Source organism: Carcharodon carcharias, chromosome 2 (genome assembly GCF_017639515.1).
Source record: "Carcharodon carcharias isolate sCarCar2 chromosome 2, sCarCar2.pri, whole genome shotgun sequence".
Taxonomy (NCBI): Eukaryota; Metazoa; Chordata; class Chondrichthyes; order Lamniformes; family Lamnidae; genus Carcharodon; species Carcharodon carcharias.
Window position 1 is genome coordinate 126,732,889 of NC_054468.1, and position 27,897 is coordinate 126,760,785.

Below are 27,897 nucleotides of genomic sequence, written 5' to 3' on the forward strand. Positions count from 1 at the left end.
GTGGATTAGATAAATTGGAGGTTATGTGATGAAAGCTCCAGAAAACTGTTTAGAAAGAGGAATGGAAGCAATCAACAACCAATTAAAACAAGTAATGCAGCTGTGATTTTCATGAACAGGTTGACACTGCTCTTAAAACAGAAGATAGCATTTCGTTTAAAGGAAATCATTGGGAAGCATCAACTGTTTACTGTCTTGGGAAGAAAATAAGGAGTTAAATTGCCCAATTATTAGAATATATGAGAGTGTGTGTGCGCTCCCAGGAGTCTGCCTCTCCTTTACCAAGATGGCGATCAGCTTGGCGCGCGATGATGACGCAAATGCGCCGCGTGGTGATGACGCTCCTGTCTGGGACCCCGTGGGAAGATGGCGGCTCGAGTCGGGAGGCCTGAGCACCGGGCGCCGCCTGAAGTGGTAAAGCCGAGCGGTGAACGTGGGAGTGTGGAGCCGGGGGACGAGGGGAGGGGGTGACGGGGCCGGGGGGACGAGGGGAGGGGGTGACGGGGCCGGGGGGACGAGGGGAGGAGGTGACGGGGCCGGGGGGACGAGGGGAGGGGGTGACAGCCCTGGGGCTCCAGACCAGAGCGCATCAGTGTGAGGGTCCCCTTCGCCCGCCCCCGTCCCCCGCCTCCTTCGCCCGCCCCCATCTCCCCCCCTCCTTCGCCCGCCCCCATCTCCCCCCCTCCTTCGCCCGCCCCCATCTCCCCCCCTCCTTTGCCCGCCCCCATCTCCCCCCCTCCTTTGCCCGCCCCCATCTCCCCCCCTCCTTTGCCCGCCCCCATCTCCCCCCCTCCTTTGCCCGCCCCCATCTCCCCCCCTCCTTTGCCCGCCCCCATCTCCCCCCCTCCTTTGCCCGCCCCCATCTCCCCCCCTCCTTTGCCCGCCCCCATCTCCCCCCCTCCTTTGCCCGCCCCCATCTCCCCCCCTCCTTTGCCCGCCCCCATCTCCCCCCCTCCTTTGCCCGCCCCCATCTCCCCCCCTCCTTTGCCCGCCCCCATCTCCCCCCCTCCTTTGCCCGCCCCCATCTCCCCCCCTCCTTTGCCCGCCCCCATCTCCCCCCCTCCTTTGCCCGCCCCCATCTCCCCCCCTCCTTTGCCCGCCCCCATCTCCCCCCCTCCTTTGCCCGCCCCCATCTCCCCCCCTCCTTTGCCCGCCCCCATCTCCCCCCCTCCTTTGCCCGCCCCCATCTCCCCCCCTCCTTTGCCCGCCCCCATCTCCCCCCCTCCTTTGCCCGCCCCCATCTCCCCCCCTCCTTTGCCCGCCCCCATCTCCCCCCCTCCTTTGCCCGCCCCCATCTCCCCCCCTCCTTTGCCCGCCCCCATCTCCCCCCCTCCTTTGCCCGCCCCCATCTCCCCCCCTCCTTTGCCCGCCCCCATCTCCCCCCCTCCTTTGCCCGCCCCCATCTCCCCCCCTCCTTTGCCCGCCCCCATCTCCCCCCCTCCTTTGCCCGCCCCCATCTCCCCCCCTCCTTTGCCCGCCCCCATCTCCCCCCCTCCTTTGCCCGCCCCCATCTCCCCCCCTCCTTTGCCCGCCCCCATCTCCCCCCCTCCTTTGCCCGCCCCCATCTCCCCCCCTCCTTTGCCCGCCCCCATCTCCCCCCCTCCTTTGCCCGCCCCCATCTCCCCCCCTCCTTTGCCCGCCCCCATCTCCCCCCCTCCTTTGCCCGCCCCCATCTCCCCCCCTCCTTTGCCCGCCCCCATCTCCCCCCCTCCTTTGCCCGCCCCCATCTCCCCCCCTCCTTTGCCCGCCCCCATCTCCCCCCCTCCTTTGCCCGCCCCCATCTCCCCCCCTCCTTTGCCCGCCCCCATCTCCCCCCCTCCTTTGCCCGCCCCCATCTCCCCCCCTCCTTTGCCCGCCCCCATCTCCCCCCCTCCTTTGCCCGCCCCCATCTCCCCCCCTCCTTTGCCCGCCCCCATCTCCCCCCCTCCTTTGCCCGCCCCCATCTCCCCCCCTCCTTTGCCCGCCCCCATCTCCCCCCCTCCTTTGCCCGCCCCCATCTCCCCCCCTCCTTTGCCCGCCCCCATCTCCCCCCCTCCTTTGCCCGCCCCCATCTCCCCCCCTCCTTTGCCCGCCCCCATCTCCCCCCCTCCTTTGCCCGCCCCCATCTCCCCCCCTCCTTTGCCCGCCCCCATCTCCCCCCCTCCTTTGCCCGCCCCCATCTCCCCCCCTCCTTTGCCCGCCCCCATCTCCCCCCCTCCTTTGCCCGCCCCCATCTCCCCCCCTCCTTTGCCCGCCCCCATCTCCCCCCCTCCTTTGCCCGCCCCCATCTCCCCCCCTCCTTTGCCCGCCCCCATCTCCCCCCCTCCTTTGCCCGCCCCCATCTCCCCCCCTCCTTTGCCCGCCCCCATCTCCCCCCCTCCTTTGCCCGCCCCCATCTCCCCCCCTCCTTTGCCCGCCCCCATCTCCCCCCCTCCTTTGCCCGCCCCCATCTCCCCCCCTCCTTTGCCCGCCCCCATCTCCCCCCCTCCTTTGCCCGCCCCCATCTCCCCCCCTCCTTTGCCCGCCCCCATCTCCCCCCCTCCTTTGCCCGCCCCCATCTCCCCCCCTCCTTTGCCCGCCCCCATCTCCCCCCCTCCTTTGCCCGCCCCCATCTCCCCCCCTCCTTTGCCCGCCCCCATCTCCCCCCCTCCTTTGCCCGCCCCCATCTCCCCCCCTCCTTTGCCCGCCCCCATCTCCCCCCCTCCTTTGCCCGCCCCCATCTCCCCCCCTCCTTTGCCCGCCCCCATCTCCCCCCCTCCTTTGCCCGCCCCCATCTCCCCCCCTCCTTTGCCCGCCCCCATCTCCCCCCCTCCTTTGCCCGCCCCCATCTCCCCCCCTCCTTTGCCCGCCCCCATCTCCCCCCCTCCTTTGCCCGCCCCCATCTCCCCCCCTCCTTTGCCCGCCCCCATCTCCCCCCCTCCTTTGCCCGCCCCCATCTCCCCCCCTCCTTTGCCCGCCCCCATCTCCCCCCCTCCTTTGCCCGCCCCCATCTCCCCCCCTCCTTTGCCCGCCCCCATCTCCCCCCCTCCTTTGCCCGCCCCCATCTCCCCCCCTCCTTTGCCCGCCCCCATCTCCCCCCCTCCTTTGCCCGCCCCCATCTCCCCCCCTCCTTTGCCCGCCCCCATCTCCCCCCCTCCTTTGCCCGCCCCCATCTCCCCCCCTCCTTTGCCCGCCCCCATCTCCCCCCCTCCTTTGCCCGCCCCCATCTCCCCCCCTCCTTTGCCCGCCCCCATCTCCCCCCCTCCTTTGCCCGCCCCCATCTCCCCCCCTCCTTTGCCCGCCCCCATCTCCCCCCCTCCTTTGCCCGCCCCCATCTCCCCCCCTCCTTTGCCCGCCCCCATCTCCCCCCCTCCTTTGCCCGCCCCCATCTCCCCCCCTCCTTTGCCCGCCCCCATCTCCCCCCCTCCTTTGCCCGCCCCCATCTCCCCCCCTCCTTTGCCCGCCCCCATCTCCCCCCCTCCTTTGCCCGCCCCCATCTCCCCCCCTCCTTTGCCCGCCCCCATCTCCCCCCCTCCTTTGCCCGCCCCCATCTCCCCCCCTCCTTTGCCCGCCCCCATCTCCCCCCCTCCTTTGCCCGCCCCCATCTCCCCCCCTCCTTTGCCCGCCCCCATCTCCCCCCCTCCTTTGCCCGCCCCCATCTCCCCCCCTCCTTTGCCCGCCCCCATCTCCCCCCCTCCTTTGCCCGCCCCCATCTCCCCCCCTCCTTTGCCCGCCCCCATCTCCCCCCCTCCTTTGCCCGCCCCCATCTCCCCCCCTCCTTTGCCCGCCCCCATCTCCCCCCCTCCTTTGCCCGCCCCCATCTCCCCCCCTCCTTTGCCCGCCCCCATCTCCCCCCCTCCTTCGCCCGCCCCCATCTCCCCCCCTCCTTCGCCCGCCCCCATCTCCCCCCCTCCTTCGCCCGCCCCCATCTCCCCCCCTCCTTCGCCCGCCCCCATCTCCCCCCCTCCTTCGCCCGCCCCCATCTCCCCCCCTCCTTCGCCCGCCCCCATCTCCCCCCCTCCTTTGCCCGCCCCCATCTCCCCCCCTCCTTTGCCCGCCCCCATCTCCCCCCCTCCTTTGCCCGCCCCCATCTCCCCCCCTCCTTTGCCCGCCCCCATCTCCCCCCCTCCTTCGCCCGCCCCCATCTCCCCCCCTCCTTCGCCCGCCCCCATCTCCCCCCCTCCTTCGCCCGCCCCCATCTCCCCCCCTCCTTCGCCCGCCCCCATCTCCCCCCCTCCTTCGCCCGCCCCCATCTCCCCCCCTCCTTCGCCCGCCCCCATCTCCCCCCCTCCTTCGCCCGCCCCCATCTCCCCCCCTCCTTCGCCCGCCCCCATCTCCCCCCCTCCTTCGCCCGCCCCCATCTCCCCCCCCTCCTTCGCCCGCCCCCATCTCCCCCCCTCCTTCGCCCGCCCCCATCTCCCCCCCTCCTTCGCCCGCCCCCATCTCCCCCCCTCCTTCGCCCGCCCCCATCTCCCCCCCCTCCTTCGCCCGCCCCCATCTCCCCCCCTCCTTCGCCCGCCCCCATCTCCCCCCCTCCTTCGCCCGCCCCCATCTCCCCCCCTCCTTCGCCCGCCCCCATCTCCCCCCCTCCTTCGCCCGCCCCCATCTCCCCCCCTCCTTCGCCCGCCCCCATCTCCCCCCCTCCTTCGCCCCGCCCCCATCTCCCCCCCTCCTTCGCCCCGCCCCCATCTCCCCCCCTCCTTCGCCCCGCCCCCATCTCCCCCCCTCCTTCGCCCCGCCCCCATCTCCCCCCCTCCTTCGCCCCGCCCCCATCTCCCCCCCTCCTTCGCCCCGCCCCCATCTCCCCCCCTCCTTCGCCCCGCCCCCATCTCCCCCCCTCCTTCGCCCCGCCCCCATCTCCCCCCCTCCTTCGCCCCGCCCCCATCTCCCCCCCTCCTTCGCCCCGCCCCCATCTCCCCCCCTCCTTCGCCCCGCCCCCATCTCCCCCCCTCCTTCGCCCCGCCCCCATCTCCCCCCCTCCTTCGCCCCGCCCCCATCTCCCCCCCTCCTTCGCCCCGCCCCCATCTCCCCCCCTCCTTCGCCCCGCCCCCATCTCCCCCCCTCCTTCGCCCCGCCCCCATCTCCCCCCCTCCTTCGCCCCGCCCCCATCTCCCCCCCTCCTTCGCCCCGCCCCCATCTCCCCCCCTCCTTCGCCCCGCCCCCATCTCCCCCCCTCCTTCGCCCCGCCCCCATCTCCCCCCCTCCTTCGCCCCGCCCCCATCTCCCCCCCTCCTTCGCCCCGCCCCCATCTCCCCCCCTCCTTCGCCCCGCCCCCATCTCCCCCCCTCCTTCGCCCCGCCCCCATCTCCCCCCCTCCTTCGCCCCGCCCCCATCTCCCCCCCTCCTTCGCCCCGCCCTCAAATCACCGTCTCTCCAAATGCTGATGCCATCTCATTTGTAGGAAACCTTTATTTCCATTAACTGACCTTGGGCAGTTTGCTGCTTTGAATGAGTACCATTGTGTGCAACAGGTACAGTACCAGTGTGGTACGTATGCTGTGTTGTGTTTCCCTCTTAGAGCCATTTACAGTGGTGTTGCGTTTTGTTTTATGTGCAGGTCTGGAGACTGATTTAATCTTGTGAAAAAGATATCACACAAATGAACTAATCAAAATCCTGGGGGGGTTAGATGTTGTATAATTTACAATGAGGCTTAAACTCTAGGAACTGCTTTAAAGATTATTTTCTTTTCTTCAGTTTTACAATGAAGATGAAGCAAGGAAATATACGCAGAAGTAAGTATTCTCACCTTGGCGTCAGGTGTTTGTTTTTTTATTCTTGTTAGTAGAGGTTATGTGGCGACAGATGTGCTATTAACTATTGTTCTGTAATAGTTTAATGAGCCATGTGATTTCAGAAGACTATTTATTCCACTTGCTATAATTCATTAGCAAATTTTGAAAATGTTTTGCCAGATTGTTACTAAAGCAAATCCGACAGTTTCATTCCTAGCCTGTATTGAGCTAGCTGATTGCAGAAGATAGTCGCTTGGGTCTCTGTGCCCTGATTTGAGAGGAGGGGACATCAGCCAGCTTCCAGCTGGGAGATGTGGATGTGTGACAAAAGTTTAGGAGCCAATCAGGTTTCACCGCAATATCCCTGCTTCCCCAGGCCAGGCACCTTGCTGTCCCTCACTGTTACCCTTGAGTCAAAATGGAAAGTCGCTAGTACCTGCTAGAGTTGATATTTTCAGGAAGGAGGTTTTGGGGAGTAATTACGAAATGTTTGGAGGATGGGAAGTTTTTCTACTTTGTTCAATGGATGTGAGCAATGTTATGAAGGTGCTGTGAATCTGTGTCTTGCATTCCGTAGCTTTGTGTTTAAGGTATTGTAGTGAGCACTTAGAGTTCATACAAAAGCAAAATACTGTGGTACTGGAAATCTGAAATAATCTGACATGCTCAGCACGTCAGGCAGCATCAGTGGAGAAAAATAGAGTTAACACTTCAGGTCGAGATGATCTTTCCTTCAGATCTCAGCCTAAAACGTTAACTCTGTTTCTCTCCACAGATGCTGCTTGACCCGTTGAGTATTTCCAGCACTTGTTGTTTTTATTACTTGGAGCTCACGTCTGGCCTTGCCATCTGATAACATGTAGGCTAGCGCCTGAAGGTTGTCAGAATTATTGTTAAAAACCAACTTGTTCACTAATGCCAATCGGAGGAGCAAGCCTATCAACTCTCAGGGCAACTAGAGACAGGCAATAAACGCGTTTTTGTCGGCCCAAGAATAAATAGGGCGGGAGGGGGAACTCAGCCATCAATTGATGGAAACAAGCCAGTTATGTGAATAAAATGTGGTGTCTTCCCTTTTCAGTTCTCGTATGATCGAAATCCAGACTCAGATGTCAGAAAGAGCTGTCGAACTACTCAATTTACCCGAGGATCGACCTTGCTTCTTGTTAGATGTTGGGTAGGGCTCTCCTTTAATCTTTAAAATCTTGCAGAGTATTTTCAGAGAAGGCCAACTTCAAGGTGAGGCTGTGTCATCCCTCCTGCTCTCTTTTTGTTCCTTCTACTCCACGCACTGTTCCCCAGACTGGACTCTGAATCTGCTCCTGGGCCACTACTGAAGCTATTCTTCATTGGACTTTGGACATGTGAGAGCTGTCCCGTTTGAGTTGCTTGATATATCGTACCACCTTTTATATAAACGTTCAGTGTGCAAGAATAGGTTTTTTGTGCTGGTGGAAGGAAGTGGAAGTTTTCATATTTAAGGAAGCAGCTATAGTGAGTTTCATTGTATGGGTGGGGATTAAAAAAATTTCAATGGAACTGGATTTTACAGCGGGTCGGGTACTGGCCTTTCACCTCTAGAAGCAGAATTTAGTTCCAGCCCAAACTGATGGGATGATAGTCTCTTCCTTTGGCTCTAAGGGTCTTTTGTAATAAATGTACAGTCTCAATCCAGTTCTTAGTAGGGTTGGGATGAACCGGCTCTTATTCAGCATGGACCAGCATCCTCAAGATGGCTGGTGCAGGGAAGTGAGAAAAAAGTGACACCAAAGGGTTTCTCCTCAATTGAGGGTTGAAGTACAGTGTTGTGGCCCATGTGTTGGTAGCTTTACTCTGCGTCTGGATGTTCTCTCTGAAGTGGGAGTGTATGCTGCCGTTGGGTTCTTAAAATGGTAGGTTTTCTGTCCTACAGCACTGCTGCGAAGGTGGTGTCTCACCTTGCTGGTCAAAACAAGATTCAAGGCTTTGTCCAACCCCTTCCAAACAGTAAAATAAGATGTCCGCACTTGCAAACCAGCTGTTGGAAACAAGTGGGATTGAATCAATTTTAGAGCAGTCTTGTAAATAATGACTGTCTTAATTTTTGCCAGCCTGTTTTTCTTTTTTGAGGCATTGACTGAGCAACCATTCACACAAACATCTCTTAGATGCTGCATATCTGATTGACCTCACTGAGTTACACAACTGCTGCATGACTCAATCCGTTTTCATGTCAGAGGTGCACTTGGGCTTGTTATCTCTTGATGGGATTGGTGTGACTTTGTTTCTGTTTGTGTTCCAGGTGTGGATCAGGTCTCAGTGGGGATTACCTCTCTGAAGAAGGACATCACTGGGTTGGTGTGGATATCAGTGCAGCCATGCTTGGTAGGTGGCAAGATAATTTTTTTATTCTTTCACTGGATGTGCACTTCACTGGCTAGCCAGCATTTATTGCCCATCCCTAATTGTCATTGAGAAGGTGGTGGTGAGCCACCTCCTTGAACTGCTGCAGTCCATGTGGTTCATGGACACCCACAGTACTGTTAGAGAGTTCCATGATTTTGACCCAGTGACAGTGAAGGAATGGCAATATAGTTCCAAGTGAGGATGGTGTGTGGTTTGGAGGGGAGCTTATAGGTGGTGGTGTTCCCATGCATCTGTTGCCCTTGTCCTTCTAGGTGGTAAAGGTCACGATGTGCTGCCGAAGGAGTCTTGGTGAGTTGCGGCAGTGCATCTTGTAGATGGTACACACTGCTGCCACTGTGTATCGGTGGTGAAGGGAATGAATGTTGAAGATTGTGGATGGGGTGCCAATCAAGCAATCTGCTTTGTCCTTTTGTAGCAAGGCAATTAGACTGGATAGCGTCAAGCTTCTTGAGTGTTGGAGCTGTGTCATCCAGACAAGTGGAGAGTATTTTATCACACTCCTGACTTGCGCCTTGTGGATGGTGGACAGGCTTTGGGGAGTCAGGAGGTGAGTTATTCACCACAGAATTCCCAACCTCTGACCTGCTCTTATAACCACAGTATTTATATGGCTGGTGCAGTTCAGTTTCTGGCCAATGGTAACCCCCAGGATGTTGATAGTGGGCAATTCAGCGATGGTAATGCCACTGAATGTCATGGGGAGATTGTTGGATTCTCTCTTGTTGGAAATGGTCATTGCCTGGCACTTGTGTGGCGTGAATGTTGACTTGCCACCTATTGGCCCAAGTCTGTTTGTTGTCCAGGTCTTGCTGCATGTGGACACAGATAAAAACAAAAAACTGCAGATGCTGGAAATCCAAAACAAAAACAGAAATACCTGGAAAAACTCAGCAGGTCTGGCAGTATCGGTGGAGAAGAACAAAGTTGACGTTTCGAGTCCTCATGACCCTTCAACAGAATTAAGTAAAAATAGGAGAAGGGTGACCTCCTATTTTTACTTAGTTCTGTTGCATGGTCATGAGGACTCAACATCAACTTTGTTCTTCTCTGCCGATGCTGCCAGACCTGCTGAGTTTTTCCAGGTATTTCTGTTTTTGTTGTGGGCACAGACTGTTTCAGTATCTGAGGAGTCACAATTATTACACACATTGCACATTCCTGTTGCAAGCAGATTCAACAACATGGTGAACTACAGCTCACTACCTGGCCCTCCCTATGTCACACTCACATTTTTATTTTTGAACTTTGCCACTGAGACTACAATTCTGGCAGCCAGGTAAGACTCCCAGGAAAGAGCCTCTGTGGAAGAGGATGGAGTAAGGTGATTTTTGGTTGGGATACCTTTGACTGTGGAAGACTTGTGCACCAAGAGTTGACAACAGCAGCGGGATAAAAGTCCCTGTAGTAGAGACTTAGTTCCCACATGCTTCCTCTGTGGGGGTGAGATTTTTTAAACTGAAGAGATCTGAAGCTTGTTAGCTTTGCTGAGAATAATAGTGCTGTTGGACCTTGTGCCGTATTGTTCATTGCTCATTGGGTCAGAGGAAAAGAGCCTTGGGTGGCCTTGTTTGAAGAAGTCCTGTTTCCATTTGGGTTTGGCTAGTTTAGTTCCATTTAGGATGGAAGGGTAGGCATCCTTAAACTAGCTTCTTTCTGTTTGAGGAGTCAGGTGAAGAGCTGTTACAGAGCTAGAGTTTTAAGCAGATGCATGTGCTTGCAGAGCACCAGACTGTCACATACCTGATTCCCTGAGCACTGGACCCTGCTTTCTCCTCTAAATTTTATAAACTTAGGATCAGCATTCAGGGTTTGATTCAATTTGCCTGTCTCACCGATGAGGGAATCTTGGTGCTTGCTTAAAATATCACAGCAACTTCTCACCAAGTCCCTGACTCATGAGCTGTGCTGCCCAAGCAGCTGAGAGAACTCAGTGAGGCATTGAGCAACTGAGATATAAGAATGAGTAAATAAAATTGGCTTCTAACCATCCTCAAAATGATTGTTTCATGAGCAGATCTCTCATGGCATTGGTCATAGTGGATCAGAGTTTACGCTGCTTTAAGACAATAGGGGTTATCAACAAAGTGTCACAGGAAGTATATGATGACAGATATTGCAATAATGATTAAATAAATATCCGTCATGTTTTGGTTGTGGATGTAGATATAAAGAAACATTTCATACATTTACTTGAAAAAGAAGCATATTAAAGGGGTTGGGGAGCAAGCATGCAAGTGGGTTTAGATCAGGTTTCATGTTAGGGCAGTGAGAACAGTGAGACTAGTGGAAGTAGACTAGGTAGGACGTTAAAGCACGTGGGGCGTGAGCAGGTGTCAGATTAAACTGGGTGACTTATGAAGAAAAACACATGCACAAATTCAATGGGCCAAATGGCTTATTTAAGTGCTGCTTGGATAAAGATTCACTAGAGCAATGGATATTGTAAGTGAGGAAATCTTGTTGCATTTCACCTTGTGCGCTTTTCACCAGAGAAAGAAGTGTTTGAGAGAAGAGAAGGAGACTGTAAAACAACAAAATCTTAACTCCAAAAGAACAAAAATGTTATCTTTGTTCACGCTTGTGTTCATCACATGCTTGTAAAATCTCCTGTATTTGAATACCACGGAAGAACAGGGCATTCTCCCACACCATTAAAGCCATTTTGTCCCCCTGTTTCTATACACCATGACCTTGAATTTGTTTTGTTTCCTTTTCCTGACAGATGTTGCGTTGGAGAGAGAGGTAGAAGGTGACCTCATTTTGGGAGATGTGGGTGCTGGTATTCCATTCCGCGCTGGCACCTTTGACGGCTGCATCAGGTAAACGAGAAATTGATGGGGACCTGGTATTGCCTTCTACATAAACACTTACACTTTGCAGCAACGGCAATTGTGTTCAATGAAAAGATAGATTTTGTTTTGTCCCAGCCGCAGGTTAGAGAAGGAATTGATATGAAGAGTCCACACAGCCTGTGCAGGTCCTGTTTCAATTAGACCATCACTTTTGTCCCAAAAACAACAACAAATTGCACTTATATAACACCTTTTTAATGTTGTAAAGTGTACCAAGGAGCTTCACAGGAATGTTATCAGATAAAATTTGTCACTGAGCCCCATAAAGAGATATTGGAGCAGGTAATCAAAAGCTTGATTGAAGTGGTAGTTTTTAAAAGAGCGAGTTAAAGGAGGAGAGCAGGATGAGTTGCAGAGGGTATATGGAGGAATTCCAGAGCTTAGGACCAAGTCGCTGATGGTGCTGCAGCCAATGGTGGAGCAGTGGAAAATTGGTGCTGTGCAAGAGGCCAGAATTTGAGGAAGGCAGAGCACTCAGATGATGGTATGGCTGGAACAGTTTGCAGGGATAGAAATCGGCAAGGCCATGGAGAGATTCAAAAACAAGGATGTGAATTTTAAAATTGAGGTGTTGCTAGACTGAGGGTTAGTGCGGGTCAGCAAGCATGAAGGTGATGGGTGAATGGGACTTGGTGTTCTACATGCTTCCCCTGCTCCTGGCTGATGAGCTGAGTTTCGTGTGCCCACACTCTCATTGTGCTGTTCTGTGGCACAGCTTTAATGTGGTGCCTAGTCAGTAACTGGGTGCCAATTGGGTAAGTATCTGGGCCGTTGCTGTGTCCTTCACTCAGCGGAGTAGCTGCTAAAGCACTGAACTCGGATTTTCACAAAGTGAGGAAATAACATTTCTGATATCTCCTGCAGGATGGAGGTTAAAATGTACCATTTCTGAAAACCACAATACAAACAGGGAATGGTTCATATTGAAAGTGATCCCCTCAAAATAAAGCTTTTTTTTTTAAAACTCCCCTCCCTTTAATATGCATGACCTATTCAATCTTTGTAGTCTGCCCCAGGAATGTGTCGTGGAGTAGCACCACACAATATGAGGAAAAATGTGCAGTGATGCAAAGCATTATTAAAATATCTACACTGCTGAGTTGATTTAACTCCAGATACTGGAGCCCTAACACACCAGTGCCATACTGAGGGAGTGCTGCATTATCAGAGGTGCTGTCTTTCCAGTGATCTGTTAAATTAAGGCCCCACTTGCTGTCTGCAGTGGACATTAGGAGCCCTATGGTGCTGAGCAAGGGAGGTTTCCCCAGTGTCCTGGCTAACACCTACCCTTCAACCACCACACCAAAGACATGATCTGGTGAATCTTCACACTGCTGTTTGTGGCACCTCCATATGTCAAAATGGCTGCCATATTTGCCTACATTGCAACTCCTGACTACATTTCAGAAATAATTCATTGGCTACGAAGCACTTTAGACTGTCTCAAGGATGTGAAAGTTACTATATAAATGCAAGTTATTTCTGTCAAACCATAATCTGATTTTGTTTCTCTGCTGTCATGGCTGTAAAATCAGAAAACCATAATGCAGTTTGTTTAAAGTTGATAATATTCAAAACTAGCTTCCCACGTGTACAGTTACAATGCAGTTCTATTGATTGCATATGGAATATACAAGGTACACTGGTCTTGACAAACACTGCCATTTATGGGTGAAGATAGACCCCTTTCCATTGACAGGTACTTGCACACTGCAAAATTAGTGTGTTGTTGCCTTGTATTTCCTAGCGAAGTTTTCTTCATTTAAATTTAGTTAATGGTTCAGTATAGAGCTTTCAAATAAAACTCTGATGTGAAATCTTTTATAGTCTTCATTCAAGTTCACTTCCCAAAATAAATCTTATTCTTGTTCTGATCTCTAATGAACTGATTGTGTAGTCTTTGCACTTAAGTATCAGTTCCCTCTTTAGTTGCTCCGTATTTCTGTCTTTCTAAACTCATATTACTGATGCTGTGAGGGTGAGCGAATGGCTTTGCCCATCCAACCTGTGCCAGTGTTACAACATGTTGTCCAAGTGAGCCAGGCAAGATATAATCTTGTACATTGCTCTGTTTTTTGGTGATGTGTTCTATCCGATTGGTTCCAAAAATAAATGCTACTTATTGCCGACTCCATCAGATTTTGCACACTTTCTCCCTTTCTGTCCAGTCCATTCCACGTGTAAAGTTACATCTAAACTGTGCCTTCTCTTTTTTTATCTTGTCTATAGGTTCTGGAGCTTGTGACAATCTCAAACGTTATCAGAGTGCAATTACATTCCCTTAGGAATCCAGAATGCTTGAATAATCTCTCCCATGAACCTTTTCTCCTCCAGACTAAAGAATTCCAGATTCTTCTGCCTCTCTTCACAGCCCAGACATTTTAAACTGGGTATAAGTTTGGTACCAGAGTTTTATTTATAAGCCCAGAGTGCTATTTATAATCACTCCCCATTCTTTGGTTTCCACCAGGATGACATGTTTGAACAAGGCTCTTAACTGTGTCATGAGAGAGTGTTTTTAAAGCTAATCCAGTAATTTTGATTGATCTTCCTTCTCTCTTGTCATACTCAACTCCCCTGCCCACCCCCACTCCAAACCATTCCAAATATTGGAAAGTTGAAATCCTTTCCACAAAATAACTAACCAAGGGTATTGCCTGAGTGCTGAACTAAACATCAGTTAATCAGAAGCAAAGCACTTGGCCTTCAAATACTTGGCAGACTGGCACACCATAAAGAGAGCCAAAATGGAAACAGTGAATTTAATGGTATGTTTTTTCTTTCTGTCCTCAGTATTTCCGCCCTGCAGTGGCTTTGTAATGCGGATAAGAAGAGTCACAGCCCCCCGAAGCGACTCTACAAATTCTTCAGCTCCCTGTATGCGAGTCTGGTAAGCTTCGAGACTGGGGAATTTCAATATCCAGGCACCCATTGTTCAGATATGTGTGGTTTTGTATGCGGGTTGCTTGGTTTGTTTCTAGAATATCACTTTAAGGGTTCCACTGTAACTAGGTTGTAAGCTACTGGCAGAATGGGTCTGGATATTCAGGTCATGCAAGAAAGCAGGAAGAAAGAAATATAGTGTACACCCAGATACTTTCATTTCTCTGCTTTCCCTCCGCTGCACTCAACCAAAGCAATCCACCCCCTCTCCCCCATTTTACTCAGATGCATCATACCCCTCACAAAGACTCAGAGGTTGCACCCTACCAAGCTATGATCCTCTAGTTGTGAACCATTGAGGGTTTGGAGTGAGAGCCTCATGGAGAATGCTTGCCATGTGAACTCCTAGAGGAGCTTCAGATATTTAATCAAACTGGGAGTTAGAATTTTTGTTTTGACCAGAATGGCTGTTTGCTATATTCTTCTATTTGTTTTACAGGTGCGAGGAGCTAGAGCTGTGTTTCAGTTATATCCTGAGAACTCTGAGCAGGTTGGTTATTACAATATTAAAATAGTGGAACTTAATACCCAGCCCAACATATGGGGGGTGTGTGTGTTGTGTGTCTTTCTATCTGTGGTCTGATTTGTTCAGTTGTTCATTTGTGACTACTTTCCTGTGACAAATTCAGCACACTCACTGAAATCTTAGTCCACTCAAAGCTTATGGCCAGCATTTTAAATGATCATTCGATAAGGTGACAGTGTGTGAGTTCCTCAGGGTTTAGTCATGACAGCAGGTGCCTGCCTTGGTACCTGACATTCACCCTACTAGACTGAGCTAGGGAAGAGAGCCAGTGAAGTTCAACGCTGTTTGAGTTTTCTCTGTTGAATGGCAGTGACTCTTGCTAGTTATTGCTTCATAGGTGTTAGCACTCCAGCACTTCATCCAAGTGGTCATTCTTCACTCAAACTTAAACGGCCAGTATAATTGAACTATTGGTTCAAGGAGAGCATGTTATCAAGCTGAATTACCTTGTCATCTGACCTCCATATAAGTACACATTCCAGCTAGGTCACTGGGTAGCAAACAGCTGTAAGATAGAACAGAGAAAGTTAAAGGGGAGTTCAGAGTTACAAAGGATTTCAGTATCGTAAATAAGGAGAAACTGTTGCCACAGACAGAAGAGACCATAACTAGAAGACAGTTTTAATAATTGATAAAAGAATCAAAGACTAGATGAGAATTCTTTTACACAATGAGTTATGATGATCTGGCATGCACTGCCTGAAAGGCTGGTGGAAGCAGATCCATTAGTAACTTTCAAAAAGGAATTGGATATTTTCTTGAAAAGCAAACATTTGCAGGGCCCTGGGGAAAGAGCAAGGGAGTGGGGATAGTTGAGTAGTTCTTTCAGAGAGGTGACACTGGCACAATGAGTTAAATGTCCTCTGCCTGTATTGGAAAAATTCTGTATTGGAAAATAAGGAAATGGCAGTTGAATTGAACTGATTATTTGTGCCCCTCTTCACTATAGAGGGTAGAAGTAACATCCCAGAAGTAATTGTGACTCAGGAGGTGAAAGGGAGGGAGGAACTAAAAACAATTCCAATCACCAGGGAAAGGGCACTGAAAGAATAATTAGAACTAAAGGCCGACAAGTCCCCAGGTTCTGATGAACTTCATCCTAGGGTCTTGAAAGAAATGGCTGCTGGGATAGAAGATGAATTGGTTTTGATTTTCCAAAGTTCCCTTGATTCTGGAAAGGCCCCAATCAGATTGGAAAATAGAGAATGTGACTCCTCTATTCAAGATGGCAGGGAGACAGAAACCAGGAAACTACAGGCCAGTTAGCTTAATATCTGTCATAGGGAAAGTGCTAGAATCTGTTGTTAAGGAGGTTATAGTGGGGCACTTAAAATCTCAATGCAATCAGGCAGTTTCAACATGGATTTGAGAAAGGGAAATCATGTTTACCTAATTTATTGGAGTTTTTTGAGGAACTAACAAGCAATGTGGATAAAGGCGACCCTGTGGATGTGCTGTACTTAGATTTCCAGAAGGCATTTGACAAGGTGCCACATCAAAGGTTACTATGCAAACTAAGAGCTCGGGTACGGGGTAGTGCGTTAGCATGGATTGAGGATTCGTTAGCCAGTAGGAAGCAGAGTAGGCATAATTGGGTCATTTTCCAGTTGACAAGGCGTGACGAGTGGAGTGCCACAGGGATCCGTACTGGGGCCTCAACTATTTGCAATTTATATAAATGACTTGGATGAAGGGACTGAATGTATAGTTGTTAAACATGCTGATGACACAAAGATAAGTGGAAAAGTAAGTTGTGAAGAGAACAAGGAATCTGCAAAGGGATATAGATAGGTTAAGTGAGTGGGCGAAAATTTGGCAGATGGAGTACAATGTGGGGAAAATATGAACTTGTCCACTCTGGCAGCAAGAATAGAAAAGCAGCATATTATTTAAATGGATAGAGATTACAGAACTCTGAGGTTCAGATGGAAGGGATGTTTTACCACAGTTGTGTGGGGCGTTGGTGAGACCACATCTGGAGTATGGTGTACAGTTTTGGTCTCCTTATTTAAGAAAGGTTATAAATATGTTAGAAGCAGTTCAGAGAAGGTTCATTTGACTGATAGCCAGCATGGAGGGGTTAGCTTATGAGGAAAGGTTGGGCCTGTATTCATTGGAGTTTAGAAGAATGAGAGGTGACCTTGTTGAAACATAAGATCCTGAGGGGCCTTGACAGAGTGGAAGCTAAAAGGATGTTTCCCCTAGTGGGGGAGATCAGAGTTAGGGGACACAGTTTAAAGACAAGGAGTGTCCTTAAGACAGAGGTGAGAAGTTTTTTTCTGAGGGTTGTGTCTCTTTGGAACTCTTCCCCAGAGAGCGGTGGAGGCAGGGTCATTGAATATTTTAAGGGCAGAGGTAGGTAGACTCTTGATTGACAAGGGAGCCAGGTTATCAGGGGTGAGTGGGAATGTGGAGTTGAGGTCACAATCAAATCAACCATGACCTTATTGAATGGCGGAGCAGGCTCAAGGAGCCGAATGGCTTACTACTCCTAACTTGTATGTTCATATGTAAAATTCTAGGTTATCTAGTTGCCTTTTTTCTGCCCTCCCGTTTTGTAGCACAAGGTGCTAGTGTTCATTGTTGGCATCCAGATTTAACTGGAGACAACGGACTGAACCTGTGACCCTCTGCTCAGAATGATGCTATAGATGTTGTCCACATCTGCCAGGCCATTTGAGGAGTGTGGTGGCCCAGTGTTAAGTTTTTGGAGTCCTGTGAGCCTTGGATGGATTCTTAACATGCCATCGTCACAATGTAATTGTAATTAGATAAGTCACTGTGCCTGGCTGTGTCCTCCATACAGCCTCCATAGGTATTAATTGATAAAACAAACAGCAGTTGCTACTGTTCCCACAGATGCTGTATGTGTAGTTGATCAGTGTAGAATCTGTCACCTTTAATCTAATTGGTCTTGGCAGTTACTGAGAGCGTCCAACGACTCATTCAATTGATGCAGCAAGCAGCTGAGTCTTATAAAAAAAATAGCCAAGATTCCCACTTCAAACTGCCATGCAGTAACCCCCTGCTACAAATATGCAAGTGTGGGAGTTGGGCAAAAATAGAATTGGACTCAGCTGTGATACCCCTGCAGTTGAATTGCCCACTGATACTGTTTAGCCTCCCAAAGAACTGCTTTTTTTCAGAAGAAAAAACATTGTGGTACCTTATTACCTCTCAATTGTCTCAAAACACAGTGCGCAGCCTGAACTGCCTGGAACTGTGTTGGTTGCATAGCCAGTAGCACAGCTTGTTACTATCCAATAGTGCGATGGGATCTTTAACATGCACCCCAAGAAACAGAACAGGTAGATATTAGTGCCTTGGTTCAATATCTCAGCCAAAGGAAGGCCTCTGTAACAATGCGGTAATCAGTGCCGTCTCAGTACTACAATGTGGGAATGGTCTGGATTATACGCTGAAGTCCCAGAGTGGGGTTTTAACCTGCTACCACCTGATTCAAACAAGAGCCTTACCACAATGCCAATGGGCAAGGTACCAAAAGGTGCCCACAAAACTATATACCAGTGAAGAGTCATGCTTTGAGGGGAGAGGAAGATTTACTGAAGGGAAGAGGGAATGAATGATTGAGAACAATTAAACTCAGTATGAATTGTTTTGTCCTCAGCTGGAGTTGATCACAGCGCAGGCGATGAAGGCTGGTTTCACAGGTGGGATGGTGGTGGATTACCCCAACAGCAGCAAAGCAAAAAAGTGAGCATTGAATAATCCAGTTTTCTTGTGGAACGCAGTCAGTATTCAGAAAAAAAGAAACACTGCTTTAACTGATTTCATTCCTCAGTTCTGAAGTAATTTTTGTCTGCTTATGTATTGGGCTCTGAGCTCTCACCTGAGTCAGAAGATTGTGGGTTCAAGTCTCGCTCCAGAGACTTGAGTACATAATCTAAGCTGACATTTCAGTGTAGCGCTGAAGGAGTGCTACAATGGTGGAGGTGCCATCTTTTTAGTGTTATATTAAACCGAGACCCTGACTACCCTCAGATTAAAATACCAGTGGCACTGTTCAAGGAGCAGGGTAAATTCTTCTAGTGTTTCTCAACCAACACTAAAAACGGATGACCTGGTCAATATTTCGGTGCTGTTTTTGGGATCTTCTGTGCATAAAATTAGGGGTTGCCCTTTTAGGACAGAGATGAGAAGAAATATTTTCTGAGGGTTGTGCGACTTTGGAACTCTCTGCCTCAAGAGGCGGGGTCATTGAATATTTTTAAGGTGGAGGTAGATAGATTTTTGTTAGGCAAGGAAATCAAAGGTTATCGGGGTGGATGGGAATGTCGAATTCAAAACACAAACAGGTCAGCCATGATCATATTGAATGGTGGAGCAGGCTCGAGGGGCCAAATGGCCTACTTCTGCTCCTATTTTATATGCTTGTGTAAATTAGCTACCACATTATCCTGTAAAACAGCAGTGACTACAATTCAAAAGTAATTCATTGGCTGTGATGAGCACCCTGAAAACGTGAAAAACGCCATATCATTTTTTTTTGCTATCAGAACAAGTTGCAATTAGCACCAGTACCTTTTCCAAATAATTGAAAGGAGTTGAATGAACCAGCCTAAGTTTTCACCTTGGCATTAGATAGACTATTGTGGGACAGTTAAATTATTCATTTATCCTGCGTGCTACTTTCTCACTTGCGGGCTATATATAAACCTGGTAAAGGCTTGCTTATTGTCTAAGCAGATGATCCTCCTGATGCATTCACTTTCCATCTGTCCCCAGGTTGAGTGCAAATTTTGAGCGTTCTCGAGATTTATTTTTGCCTCTTTCCTTTGCCCTGCTCTGCCCATCTGAATCAGCAGATGCTTTGTTCTGTAGATTCTCTCTTGAGTTTGTGAGATGTTGTAGATCTGATAACCCATCACAATGCATTTATTTCACTGTAATGGTTGGCCATGCGGTAAAGTTTATGAGTATTCTGTTCCCGGACCTTGTCACCTTTGTCTAAGGTTAGGAATAGGAATGCAGCTAATGTTCTGGGTTGTGGAAAGCTGCCCCTCCACACCTCCCTTTATTGGGTACTCAATAGATTCCTATTCCTGAAGTAATTCACTGGGTGGGGGCAGAAGATAAGTAATACGTGGAGTAAAGATAGTAGTGACACAGGTGTAATGCAAAGGTAGATTGACAACAAAGCAAGGTACTTGGAGGTACAGTAGCCTGGTATTTATTCTGTAACGGCATTTCAAGAAGCAATTAATTGCTTCTGGTGGGGGTGGAGGGAGACTTTGGTAATGTCACCGGACTAGTAATTCAGAGACCCAGACTAATGCTCTGGGGACAGGGGTTCAAATCCCACCGTGGTAATTGGTGGAATTTAAATTCAGTTAATAAAACCTGGAATTAAAAAAGCTAGTCTCAGTATTACTGACCGTGAAACCGTTGTTGATTGTCATAAAAACCCACTAATGGAATTCCTTCCTAAGGGAAGCCTACATGTGACTCCAGACCCACAGCAATATGGTTGTCTCTGCCCACTGAAATTGGTGAGCAAACCACTCAGTTCAGGGACAATTAGGGACAGGCTTCCAGTCCATACAAAACTAGCAAGAACCAGATGTGAAAATGGGGTGAGTCCTCTGGGCCCCAAGGGCTGGATTGTCAGGGATTGGAGGTGGTGGTTCACAGGCTGAAAGTCCCTGGTCTTGCATTTGGACACCTGCATTCCACGAAAGAATAAATTAATTAATTGGCTATAAAACCCTATGGGACATTCCATGGGATATAACAAAATGCTGTGCATAACTGCATGTTCTTACTGTAGATTGCCCATGTGAGTTCTGTTTATTAATTCATTCTTTCTTCCTTAGATTCTTCTTGTGTTTATTTGTTGGAGTCTCTGGAAAGCTGCCAATGGTAACTCCTCCTATTTTATTTTCACTTTACTGTTGGAGGCCGCTCCCTGTTCCTGTGTTGTGCTTGTGCTGGCTCCATAGTGAGCAATGTTTTTATTTTCAGCTGAATCTGACTATGTTGTACACACAATCCTCTGTAGACTCTTGAGCTCCTCTCAGGGCTGCCTGAACAATTAATAGACCTGAAGTATGTTCATCTAGAAATTGTGCCTTAAGATTTTGTGTTGAATTTTTGAAAACATCCACATTGACAGCAACGTTGACATTTAAAAAATATTATAGTGACAGTAACATTTTCTTTTATAACAAGGGGAGAGTGGGGAAAGTACTTTGAACAAAAAGCTCTCCCCTGCCCTAGACCAGGGACTTTCAGCCTGTGAACCATCACCTCCAATCCCTGACAATCCAGCCCTTGGGGTCCAGAGGACTCACCCCCATTTTCACATCTGGTTCTTGCTAGTTTTGTATGGGCTGGAGGCCTGTCCTTCATGTCGTAACTTCAGCGGCAGATTAATTCTAAATCAGAGCAGCCAGATCTGTTGGTAGCAGCAGCTTGAGACCTTTGCAAATTAACAGGGGCATCAATTTAAACTTTATACGGGACTCTGGGCCTTCATGGTGCAAAGCAATGTAACCAGTGAAAACGCAACTTTAAATGTCCTGCCCTAGAATTTCACTTCTTTTTACTGTTGTGTTAGAACTAAAAATCTTTGTGTGATGCTTTGTGTTGCAAGGCTATCCTTTGTCTTATGAGCTGGTTTCAAATTTCTGCAGGCAGGGGAGCGAAGGTCCTCAGTTAAATTAATTGTGGACGGTCTTTTTCCAGCTCTTCCCAGTGGCTGCAATTCCAAAGCTCCAATCTACCCTCAAACAGCACATGAATCCAACATTATTTCCAATGGCAAAGTTACCTCTGAAGCCATAGATTCTCAGTCAAGCCATGGTTACATGGGAACTGGTTACAGGTGCATGAATATCAACAAGCTCTTCTACCATAAGGAGCATTGCTGATGACTTCCCTGATATCTGTGTACCTTACGCACGGAGCTTCTAATATCTTGATTTCCCTCCATAATCCCGGAGGCACTGAACTCATTCGTACCTTCTTCTCCCCCCCCCCCCCGCCACAAAAGACCTCTGCTGAGATCAGCTTCTTAAGCATGGAGCAGAAATATGACCTGAGACCTCAGGCTAATTGGCCTATAGTTTCCTGTTTTCTGCCTCCCTCCCACCTTGAATAGAGGGGTTTATTTGCTAGTTTCCAGTCTGATGGAACCTTTCCAGAGTCCAGCGAATTTTGGAAAATTGACACTAACACGTCCTTTTAATACCCTAAGGCCTATGACTCAACCAGTCTGCCCTACCAAGTCCAACGGACTTCATCCTGTTTAAGATCTGTGTATTGGAAGATTTATAAAAGGCTGTTCCCAACATAACCACATCAGCATCAAATTCTAAATTATAACTGTGATCTGTTTTATCCACAAAGGCAGGTTAAGGGGAACATTGAGCTAAATGTTTGACATGTAGCCCTTGTATTGCATGTCAAGCAGCTAAATGACCCACTAGGCAAAAAGCTTAGGCACTGCTACAGAGAGCAGATGTAGAGATGCAAATATTTAAAGTAGATCAGCATAGGTGGTTGGATTAGAGATTGCAACATGCATCAGAGGGACCCTTGGGATACTGAGTTTGATTGTATTGCAAATTGAACAAGAGAAAACACTTCCATGTTCACAGATGATTGAGCTGTAAGTTCTTTGGCCATTAAACAAATAAGTAATCTAAATTATGGTGAAGTAATAGTGACCTCTTCAATCATACTGTTTAGCAGTATTGTTCTGACATGGAGCCTCTTTTAAAAGTTAATATTTAGCCTTCTTGAAAATGGCGTATTCAAAAGAGAAAAACAGAAATGGAAATCTGAAATAAGATCACAAACTATTGGAAATACATGGTAGGTTAATCAGTATCTCTAGATAGGATGGGATGTTTTGGTTATAGACACTGTCATACCCAACATGTCAGCCCATCTGTTCAGGTGCTGTCAGGTACTGCTGTGTATTTCCATTTCCATTCCCTGAAAGTTACTCTAAACTTGCTGCTGCAGATAGCTTGTGCTATTTAATGGATGTTCTGCTGTTTACATGTTTGTGGCTTTGAGTAATCTCCAGCTGTCTGTGGTGCTGTTTATTTTTGGGTAAGGGCTGTTTTTAGAAACCTGAGTTCCATAGTTGGTAAGCTGTGTTTTTATAGGACAGGCAAGATCACATAGCCAAGGGTAGATGCAGAACTTTGGATTCATTGTAAATCCCAGAATCTTAGAATTGTTACATTGCAGGAGGTGGCCCTTCGGCCCATCGTGTCTGCACCAGCTCTCCAAATGAGCAATTCACTGAGTGCCCTTCTGCAACCTTCTCCTTGTAATCTGCACGTTCTTCCTTTTCAGGTCACAGTCTAATTCTCTTTTGAATGCTTTGATTGAACCTTCCTCCACCACACTCCCAGGCAGTGCATTCCAGACTTTAACCATTCGCTGCATGAAAGTTTTTTGGCATGTGACTTTTTTGCGTCTTTTGCCAATTACTTAAATCTGTGCCCCTTGTTCTCGATCATGAATTTAAACCATGTTAAGGGCTGGAATAGACTGGATGTTAGTTCTTCTTTTGCCAGAGAATAGTGAGCCTCAGGGATGCTTGTGACTGGTGTGGGGGTGCTGATTCTCTGCACGCCTTCAAGAGGGAGCTGATCTGGTTCTTGACTGGGGCAGAGATCACACCATATTCACAGAGGTATTATTAAAAACATGATTGCAGCCGTCTACTTACTTTTTCCTTCCCACCTTTTTCTCTCCTGAAGAATTTGACTCACATAGATTCCACAGATGCTAGCTAACCTTCAGTACTGTTCATTATTTATATGTGAATACTGGCAGGCTATTTGATCAAAACAAGACCAAAATTTCCCTTACCAAGCACACACACATTAGCACTTCCCACAGGAGTCATTGGATAAGGAGCATGATGTCAAGCCAAATGGCCCCTGACAAGCCCACTAGCATTGTAGGTGCTGCACCAAAACTTGGCTGAGCTCAATTAATTCTAAATTTTAGTGAAAAATCTACGTCTGTGTGAGTTCTCTGAAAATGCTTTTTCAGCTGACGTTATATGTTCATGTATCCAAATTAAAGGTATGAACAAAATGGGGAAACTAGAGAATAAACTTCAAAATCCTTATTCAAGTGAAATGTATATTGTGTACTTTGTTAAACATAAACAGTTGATTTCCTACTTATAAACTGATGGGCTGAGTGGACTTTCTTCCATGCCCCTCTCCTGCCCTTATTCTGCCAAATGCCCCTTCCCAGTCCCCCACCACTTCGATTTGTGCAGATCTATGTGTTCACTGGCATCTGTGCTTCTTCTGTCTCGAGATCTTGGTATGAAATACAATTTGAATTTCAGTGGACGCTGTGTTGAATGTTATATTTTGTGCTCTTCCCCCTGTTTAGGGTCTCGGAGCACAGGTGGAAGAAACAATGAGCCAAGTACAGTTCACAAATGCCAGGTAAGGTGTTGATGTGTGGGGAGTCTAAAACTGAAGGTCATAAATACATGTTAGCCACTAATAAATCCAATAATTATTCGGGTGAAACTCCTTTTACTTATAAAGGGTGGTGAGAATGTGGAACTGGCTACCTCCTGGAGTATTTGAGATGAATAACATAGATGGTATGTAAGCGGAAGCTGGATAAATATAAGGAAGGAAATAATAGCAGGATGTGGTGAGAGGGTTTGTGTGGAACCATAAACATTGGCATCGACCTGTTGGGATGCATGTCTATTTCTGCTTTGTAGAATTGTTTCTAACTCTCGCCTGAAATCGGGTAACGCTCACATTGGCTGGGGATTCTGTTCCACCCCAGTTCTCCGTCCAGTTAAAACCTCAGAGTTAAGGGAGGTTGACTTAATAAAGGCAGTTCCAATGATGTGTTAGAAGCCAGAGGTGAGAAAAGCCTCGCTGTGTTTATGGAAGAGCTCACCTTTTAACTTGAACAAGTAGGCATGTGTACAGAATTCCAGATATTCAGTTTTGAAAATATTTCTTGGGCATGGGACCAGCCCCCAACCAATTGTTCAACTGACTGGAAATGCAGAACTTGTTTATCAATGAAAAATGTCTGTCCCTGACAGGCACCCACATTGTGACTCTTACAATGATTTCCTGGTCCCATTCATGTTCTGAAATTGTATGTTTTGAACACTGCAGATATCCGTATTTTTTTTTTAAATTTTCTTATTTAGTTTGCTCCCAATTATTTCCTGCTCTTGCAGCTTGACAAAGCCAAAAAAATGTGAATATTCTCAAAATGATGAACAGTTTAATCCATGGCTGCCCATCTTTCAAGCTGCACATAGGGAATACAGAGCTCTCATAACAGCCTCTGTGGTTCGTTGTATGCCCAGTGTGACAGAGTAAAGAGACCCCAACCTCGGCTCCTTGTTCATGTTGAGTAAACCCATCAGTAACCTGTGGTATGGGAGGGCGAAAATGATCTTAAAGTTTTAACTCCTCAATATCTGGCGACTGTGTGTGTGCGTACATCCTGACCCATGATTAATAAGTTCAAACAATAGCACAGGAGCTTATGTAAATTCTACATTCAGAGACTAGAGAGGATTGTGTGCAATATTTTAATCTTTATAGATGTTAGTACAGTGGCTTAATGATTGTTGTCCAGGTCCCTCAGAAAAAAACAGAGAAGGTTACAGTCTCCTTCTGCCTGTCACTGAGAGACCTATAGTAATTGAGGAACATCGATGTGACAGCCCTGAAGTGCTGGTTGCCGTATTTTCCTGCCTCTTACAGTTTGTGAGCTTGATGCTGTAGGGGTAAAATAAATGTGAAGGTGCCCCTTGATGGTTCAGTTGGAATTTCCTGGCTGACCATTGTGCTTGTACATCAGGACATGGACTGGAGGGGTTCAAAGAAGACCCACCACCTCAAGGCAACTAATTGCCAGCATCACCCCCAACCTGAGAGCAAACTTTAGATACTGGCCACCTGTCCTGAAGCCATACAGAAGGGCCCAGGTTCAATTGCAGAGTAGAATTAATTGGTATTAGTGGGGCTGAGACAGGGCTTGGTATGGTGGTCCCGAGCTCTACCCAGTTAGAGGGACAAAAATCACTTGGGCTGCTTCCTCTTGATCACTGTGTGATCCCTGCCTTAAGTGCTTAGATGGATATGGCTTTGGGACAGGATCTGTCTTGTTTCTGACACTCGCAGCCTATTTTACATCATACCTGACTCCTAATGAAATCAAGAAATTTGGGCATGGTGTAAAGGGCTCCTGATTTGCAGTCTGTCCGTTTCATGTTTTTGCTGAAGATCAGTTTCAGTCCTCGATCTCTAGGCTTGCAATTGAGGGGCCACATGTACAAATCACCAGAAAGGGGGACTAAACTAGGATGAGGCCTTGCCTTCCTGGAACAAAATACGGGCGGTTGGTGGGGAGGAGAGCAAACTGTGCGAAATAAGTAATTGCACTTATAGGTTGTGTGTGCTTCTAAGTTAATGAGGCCCTGAGTCAAGATTAGCTGATCTCCGCCAGGAGACAGTAAGGGAATGATAAATAGGCACACCGTCCCTGGATCGAGAAGTGGGTAGGAGAACAGCCAGATTTTTCTCACCCAGTCACTGTACAGTGATCTCCACTACTGGGAAAGTGGATGCCAGATGGAGTTAGAATTGGACTGCGGTATGATCTGCTGCAGTAGTTGAATATCCTGCAGACATGGCTCATGTAAGTGATGGATTCATGGTCGGTGAGAAGTCTGGGTGGTGCAGTGATGGAGGGCCATATGTACCCATGGAACATGCCTCACACCCACCCCTCAGGCATGGTTCTGTGCTTTCAGCTTAGGGGAGTTAAAAACAGTTCAGGGATCCAATGGGAGCATTATGAAAGATACGCTTCTGGACTAGATCTGAATCAGGATGGTGATTGTACCTAACAGTATCCCGAGGCTCCATAAATCTGGGAAGGTTCCTACGACTGATGACCATCCATCAATTTCTATGTGAAATGTGCGTATGCAGACGTTAACTGAGGAAAGGATCGGGTTTATCTGTAACACACTGGTGCTCAAATTGGCTGTCACCATCTTAAGTTAGCAAGAACAGTGCATGTCGAGCCTGTGGGACCTTGCCTCTAGGCCTCTGCTACTAGGGAACATGGAGGAGGATCGGGTGTGGTGAAGGATTAGTCACCTTTCCATTTTCTGCACTCCAGTGGAGAATTCTATTCCAATTCCTGCTCCCAGCAAAATTCGTGATGTAGCACGTTGGAGAAACAAAAGCTCATAGCCAGGGAGATCAAAGAGGCCTTAAAGTAGAACAAATAAGTACCAAAGCTTTTAAAAACCAAACCCCTGAAGTGTTGGCTGGATAAGACTAGTACCAATTATCTGAACAAACTCTTCCATTTCCTGCCTGCAGGTTGAGATTTAAAAACTTGAAGGGGAAACCTGCAAAGAGAAGCAGGGACTGGATTCTGGAGAAGAAGGAGCGTCGAAGGCGTCAGGGCAGGTGATTTGATGGATCATTGTGCTTATAATATGTAACAAGAAACCTCAGCGTGGTGAATGTGTTAACTCCCTGCTCTTCTCTTGACCCGTTCAGTGTGAACTCCTTGGATCATTAGGTAGAAACTGTTTGCAGCATGGTTCTTACATGAAATGAGACTTGGGATGCTCCTGCCCTTACAATATACATTATTCTGTTCATTAGTGCAAGCAGCCAATGCCAACCCGAGATGATGGCATTCTCTCTTCCTTTGGGATATGGAGTGAAAACAGTAAAAGCAATGCTTGGATATCTGTTTACTTCAAGTATTTAAGAATCCACTTGGAAGTAAATTGGAGAGAGGTTACAAATAGGTTTTGTAGATGTGATAAAAACAAAAAACTGCGGATGCTGGAAATCCAAAACAAAAACAATTACCTGTAAAAACTCAGCAGGTCCGGCAGCATCAGCGGAGAAGAGTCGACGTTTGAGTCCTCATGACCCCTCGATGAGGACTCAACGTCGACTCTTTTCTTCTCCGCCGATGCTGCCGGACCTGCTGAGTTTTTCCAGGTAATTCTGTTTTTGTAGGTGTGATGCAGTTTAAAGATGATGCACATAACTGGTGTGTTCAGATTTTAAACAATTCTGTTCTCCCTTTCCCTCCCCAGGACTGTTCGAAATGACACAAAGTACACCGGCAGGAAGAGGAAGACCCGTTTTTAGAGTGGAAATGGCAGGGGACATATTGTTCTCAGTCGGAGAATTTCATTTGTTTGATTTTGTGCCTTCCTTCAATCTGCTGAAATATCTGCAAAATGGCCCTGATATCATCAGCAACGCTACACAATGTTAAATTCACAACTCTGGGTGGACCACCTTTGGTTGATGGCTATGCCAAACCATTACCAGCACTGAGCTTCCATTTCTGACAATCTTCACAAGTGACTTGTTGGTTTTGTGAATAGTAAACAGTATAAATGGAATTTCTTCCTCCTGTGTTTTCATCTTTACTTCCTTTTATGACTTTT

At 48.5% G+C, this 27,897-nt stretch overlaps 1 protein-coding gene across 2 annotated transcripts; it reads left to right on the plus strand.

Annotated features, from left to right (window-relative positions):
- Positions 1-323: 323 nt before the first annotated feature.
- bud23 (BUD23 rRNA methyltransferase and ribosome maturation factor) lies at positions 324-27,852 on the plus strand. Of its 2 annotated transcripts, XM_041213749.1 has the most exons (12): positions 324-414; positions 5,656-5,693; positions 6,775-6,870; positions 7,975-8,057; positions 10,822-10,918; positions 13,745-13,841; positions 14,334-14,384; positions 18,049-18,134; positions 20,255-20,300; positions 23,811-23,866; positions 26,801-26,890; positions 27,538-27,852. In XM_041213749.1, exons 1-12 carry the CDS (start codon positions 367-369, stop codon positions 27,590-27,592), a joined length of 843 nt encoding a protein of 280 aa, XP_041069683.1. In that variant the 5' UTR covers positions 324-366; the 3' UTR covers positions 27,593-27,852. The 2 variants fall into 2 exon arrangements, with proteins under 2 accessions (XP_041069683.1, XP_041069690.1); XM_041213756.1 differs by lacking the exon at positions 6,775-6,870 and having other exon boundaries at positions 325-414.
- The last annotated feature ends 45 nt before the right edge of the window (positions 27,853-27,897 follow it).

Coding starts and splice junctions, on each gene's coding strand:
- bud23 (XM_041213749.1), top strand. CDS start 367: ATGGCGGCTCGAGTCGGGAGGCCTGAGCACCGGGCGCCGCCTGAAGTG. Junction 6,871..7,974: donor TGCTTCTTGTTAGATGTTGG/GTAGGGCTCTCC, acceptor TTTGTGTTCCAG/GTGTGGATCAGGTCTCAGTG. Junction 8,058..10,821: donor TATCAGTGCAGCCATGCTTG/GTAGGTGGCAAG, acceptor TTTTCCTGACAG/ATGTTGCGTTGGAGAGAGAG.